Source organism: Salmo trutta, chromosome 32 (assembly GCF_901001165.1).
Source record: "Salmo trutta chromosome 32, fSalTru1.1, whole genome shotgun sequence".
NCBI classification, from domain to species: domain Eukaryota; kingdom Metazoa; phylum Chordata; class Actinopteri; order Salmoniformes; family Salmonidae; genus Salmo; species Salmo trutta.
This window is the reverse complement of record NC_042988.1, coordinates 31,772,056-31,777,395: the sequence shown is the minus strand read 5'-3', so window position 1 is coordinate 31,777,395 and position 5,340 is coordinate 31,772,056. Positions and strand designations below refer to the sequence as shown.

Sequence of the window (5,340 nt, the reverse complement as noted above, 5' to 3'; positions counted from 1 at the left end):
GAGGTGGACAAGTTATTTTAGTATTAGAAGTTATTGCTTTTTGCAGTACAATATGATATGTTATCATCTATAGTTGCTAGTTATTTTAGTATAATAATGTATTAGAATGTGTTGCAGTACAATATGATATGGAATCAACCATAGTTGCTAATAACAGTTTTCCAGTATGGAAAAATAGAGATCTCTAGATTAAAAGGCCATACAGCAGAAACTATGAAAACACATTTTTGGATATAACAGAAGACACTAATTCATGACAATCACAGAATATTGTATTTTTTTCTATCAAGCCTATCTAAATTGCTACGGAATGTTTATTCACAGAGGTGTATATTTTAATTATACCAGTATATGACCTAACTTTTCACATTTTTAAGTGAAGAGAAGTTATTCATTAAAACAGGAATGTAAATAAATGACAGTAAACCCCCAACCGTAATATTTGTTCATCCACAAAATAAATCCTGAATTAACAGACAGTATTAAAATAATGTCTACAATGCAGTTATCAGTATCCATCTGCAGGTGCATGGAAGTAGGCCTGACGAACAGAGCAAGAAGTAAACTTCCACATTAAAATAATAAAGACTCAATATGTGACTCAGAGTATTACAGTAATGTATGATTCTTCCTCCCATATCACAACTCATGGTTACATGACCAGCCCCAAGGCAGTTAAACACTTGTAAACCATGTCACAGTGTAATCATGTTCAGGTAACTTCATAATGGATAAATCCCACAGTCTGTCTTCTGGGCTTCTAGTACAGTGACTTTCTACACTTTCTGTGCTAAAGCCTTTGGATTCTTCCTGGAACCCATCAAGACACCACACCACATGTCCTGGCCACAACCCAGTCTTCACCCTCGGTTTTAAAAGGCTAAGGAGGAACTGGCTACCCATGACTCACCAGTGGGTCTGGACCCACCACCATTTTGGGTCAACACTGCTCCAATTTAGCGTCTCAGTATCACAGCAGGCGCTGGCGACAGCTTGGCTTTGGAGGCGTTCTTGCGCGTGACGGTAGTGCAGCGCGTCAGGATCTCCTGCGCCCTGGGCCTGGGGGGCACCTTGGGGGTGGTGGGGGCCATCTTGAACAGGTTGGGGTCAGATCTTCCGTGGACCATCCTCCCCTCCGACACGCTGCTGTCGGGGTGGAGGCGGTCGGCCACCATGGGCGGCGGTGTGCGGGCGCGCCGGAGACGCTCGTCCATGTCGGCGCGGCTCAGGTTGAGTGACGAGCTGCAGGTCGACGAACTGAGATCGTCACTGAAGCTGAAGTCGCTGCCCTCGCTTCCCATGCTGCCCTCGCTTCCCATGCTGCCCTCGCTTCCCATGCTGCCAGCGAGGCTGTGCTTGTGTCTATCCACCTCCACCATGACAGTAGGTGTTGGAGTGCCCTTGCTGGGGTATGCCAGGGCAGGGGTGGTGACCATCACAGGTGAAGGGCTAGGCCGAGGCACAGATAGAACATTAAAAGAATGAGACTTGAGCTTGTCGGTAGGCTTGAGCTGATTTGGTGTGGAAGGACGGCAGCCGGGCAGCTGCAGGAGGTTGCCTTGGGAACAGCTGCGCTCGTGGGAGTGTCCGGCCAGTGTGTGGTCAGAGCTGGAGTCGTGGACCTGCAGCTGGGCCAGGTTGAGAGCCGCCAGGCGGACACGAGGGTTGTTGTAGGGCTGCAGGTACATGGCAGGTCCGTAGCCGGTCTTGCCATTGTATCTGTCAAGAGGAGAAAGAAGAAGTGAGAAATTGGAAACTGACATGAGTTTGGATTTCATATCAGAAATCCCAATGTTGTCAAAGCCTTGGTACAATATGTTATCCTAGGTAATGATAGACGACAAGTCTGTGGCCTTTGTGCACATTTGTCTGTCTAGCTTTCACTTAAATTGACAAGTCAATGTCCGTGTCCGAAATCTGGCTTGGCTACTACTTACGTAAACTGCATACTGTGTACTAATCTTACTACATTCTATTTTGAACGTACTGTTTAGTAATAAGGTATGCAGTAAGAAACAAATTCAGAATTTGAGATTATAACCCACTGGGCAAAAACTGATTGAATCAGTGTTGTTTCCATGTAATTCCATGTGATGACGTTCAATCAACATGGAAAACTGATTGGATTTGAAAAAAGTCAACGTAAGGGAATTTTGTCTTTTTTTCACCCAACATTTAACAATTTTTTGTTGAATTCACATTAGATGACAAATCAACCAAATGTAAATCAAAACTAGACGTTGAACTGACATCTGGAAGGTTCTATCTGCATTTTTGTCAAAATTGTATTATTGACATATCCTTATTCTGTTCAATGTTCTCTACCTATATACCCCCATTAATGTTGTGAAGTTCAAATGAATACTAGATAAAATTGCTGATACTATTCAAACAAATGAGGGTTCGGGACGTTAAAGCCAATTATCAAATAATATTTTTTCAGATAGAACCTTATTGGGTATTTGGACACGGCCATTGTCAAGAGAATCTTTGGATTTGATTCAGTGAAAGATAACAGCTAAGTAATTCAGTCATCTGTCAACTTCCAAGGGGAAGCTACCAACTGTTTTCTAATGATAGGGGCAGAACACGCTGAGAGGTTGTCTCAAAAGAGCATTGAGCAGACAATGGCTCAGCTATCTCTGGTATTGGGTTCTTCAGAATCAACTAATGATGACTTGTGATGTAGTGAGATAATTACAGCGTTGTTGTTTCCGCATGATATCTGATGGACGGGCACTGATACTCTGCATGCCTGTCTGCACCATGGCTTTCAATTCCCATTCACTTTCTATTCTCTCAATGCATCTGCTGTCATCTGACCATAGAATTAGTATGAGTTCTAATCATTTTGATTCCATGGTTCCGACAGTCTGGAAGTCATGCTTCTCTTTTACAGCTATAGCTATTGTATTCTCTCTGTTTAGTCAGACAGGTGTTGTTCAGTAACATACCTGATCAGCCACCAGCCATTGTCAGACTTCTGCAGGACTTCCACCACTGAGCCAATGTCCACAGACACCTCGTCTCCATTTGTGGCTTTGTAGCTTCTGACAGCACTGTACAGCACACCTATTTGTGGGCGATTCAGAATGTTAGGATAGGTGCAACATCAATATATGGCAATATACTGTCAGTGGTGGTCCCCACCTTGCAGTACATGTACAGTATTTGCAGTGTATATGTCTTGACGCTGGTGCATCAGCTATATGTGAATGTTTTATATATTTGTTGATGTGAACATTTTTGCAGACAGTACCCCTGATGATCCCCTCCCAGGCTATAGAAAACATAAATACATATGTGTAAGGGATAAGAGATGATGGTCTCTTACTTTCTCCATAGGACCCGTCACTATCGTCCTCCTCATCCCCCTCTACCTTCTCCAGGTATGGAGCAGGGAACCAGGCCATACGCTTGTCCTCATTCTCCACCAGCCACCAGCCTGGGAGAAGAGGGAGAGGGGTTAGACTGGACTGGTAATGGACATTTATGATCAGCTCTCTCAAACCCATTACATGTCACAGAATCAATACATTCATGCAGAGATTAAAAGTGATGCGATTTTACATGTTCATTACAAAGGAAAATACGTGCGCATTATACTTTACAGAAGGCAAATCACAGCAGACGTTCTCTCACCTGCTTTGTCTTTGATGAGCACGTCCAAGTTTTCGTCCACGGCCACTTTGAACGGCCGGTTCTTGGTGTCTTTGGTCTCATAGGGTGCCATGCACCGGTATGCCTCTGTTACGAACGGCTGCGTAACATTGCCAATGTTGACACTCTTGTCATGTCCAGCGGAATCCTCTGAAGGCATGATCATGATACTGAGGAAGGAAGTCACATTGTAAATGTATGACTATTTATTGTACTGAATTAAATCACCAAAACATAACGGGACACTGGATTTGAAGTCGATCCACTTGTGCGTAATACTGTGCGTAATGCTCAGGACACAGTGGTATTCCCTAAGCAATGTGCGTAATTCTCACTATAATCTACCTATTCTTGGCGAACTCTGGCTGTAGATCTTGGTCCTTGGGGTGGAAGTACCGGATGAGTTCAGGACACTGTGAGACGCGTGGGTCACAGCTGAGGAGCTCGCTGCAGTATTTCTCCAAAAACTTGAGCTGGACCATCGACTTGCTTGGACCATTATTCTTTGTGTTTATCTTCATCCTCCAGTCTGATGAAGGAATATACGCCGATTACTAATTATTTCTTATTAATGATTTATTAGTTAATAAAGGATACAAATGATAGACATCAACCGGCAACGTGATATTAAAAGTAAAACATAGGCCTACCTCGAAATCTAGGAATAATTCTGTCCGATTTTTTAAGTGGGTTCGAAGGTGGGAATTTCTTCTTCATTTGTTCCTGTTTTGGATAAATAGTTTGGCATAAGTAAGAAAAGCATGGCTACATATTATATTTTGCATTTATGTAGCCTACATTAGATCAGACAATTTGAACTGTAGTTGATGATGTAACTTACATTAAGTGTCTTGAAGTCCTTGAAGGTTCTGTAAACAATGATGTCATTCTGATCTGACCAAAGCACCGATGTCATGTACATCTGGACATTTGAAAGAAGTTATACATATCAATTAAATACAGCAAACAAGAATCAACAATTTTCGGGAAATTATTAATTAACAGGCATAAAAAATAGTTGTACATCTCATGCAGAAATCTGGAGAAATATCCCATAACCACAGCAGTATTATTACATGCATCAAGTATCCATACTTTGCTTTTCTCCTTGTGCATCACTCCAATCAGTCGGACATTAACCGGATACCGTTGCTCCTCCATGTTAGTCAGTAAAAAGCCTAGATGCGTAAAGTCCTATGGAGATGTAACTAACTGAGTGGATCTGAAATGGTCAACAGGTTAATATCTCTCTCCGAGTAAGAAGGCTTGGCGGTAGAGGCGCGTAAGCAAACAAATAGGAGGACAATATTTGCGTCACGTGAGCAGCTCCCGCTGTAGTGGCGCAAGTGTGGGAAGTACACTGTTGTAACCAATGCGTCATCATTTCAGTGCAGTGATACCAATTTAGCAATTTTGTTTCTAGATTTAGAAACTTTTCAGAGTACCCTGGCAACTTTTTTTTCAAACAGCACCTAGCAACAAATGTAGGTACTTTTAAAAATGTATTTGGAACTTTTAGCAACTTTTGAAAAGTGACTCAAATGCTAAAATGCACTAATTTTCCCTCTAAATTACACCAAAACGATTTTCTCTGTCACATACTCAGTCACAACACACGTGCCTGGCTGCAATTGTGCATTGTGAGTGACGTCAGCAGCAGGCGCTCAGCTCGTGCACAGG

At 42.6% G+C, this 5,340-nt stretch overlaps 1 protein-coding gene across 1 annotated transcript; it reads right to left on the bottom strand.

Annotated features, from left to right (window-relative positions):
- Positions 1 to 4,929, bottom strand: LOC115171707 (NADPH oxidase organizer 1-like). The gene is made up of 8 exons (XM_029728769.1): positions 4,756 to 4,929; positions 4,502 to 4,582; positions 4,311 to 4,383; positions 4,006 to 4,189; positions 3,643 to 3,830; positions 3,335 to 3,445; positions 2,955 to 3,072; positions 1 to 1,719 (listed from the first exon to the last, which is right to left on the bottom strand). Exons 1-8 carry the CDS (start codon positions 4,819 to 4,821, stop codon positions 957 to 959), a joined length of 1,584 nt encoding a protein of 527 aa, XP_029584629.1. The 5' UTR covers positions 4,822 to 4,929; the 3' UTR covers positions 1 to 956.
- Between the last annotated feature and the right edge of the window lie 411 nt (positions 4,930 to 5,340).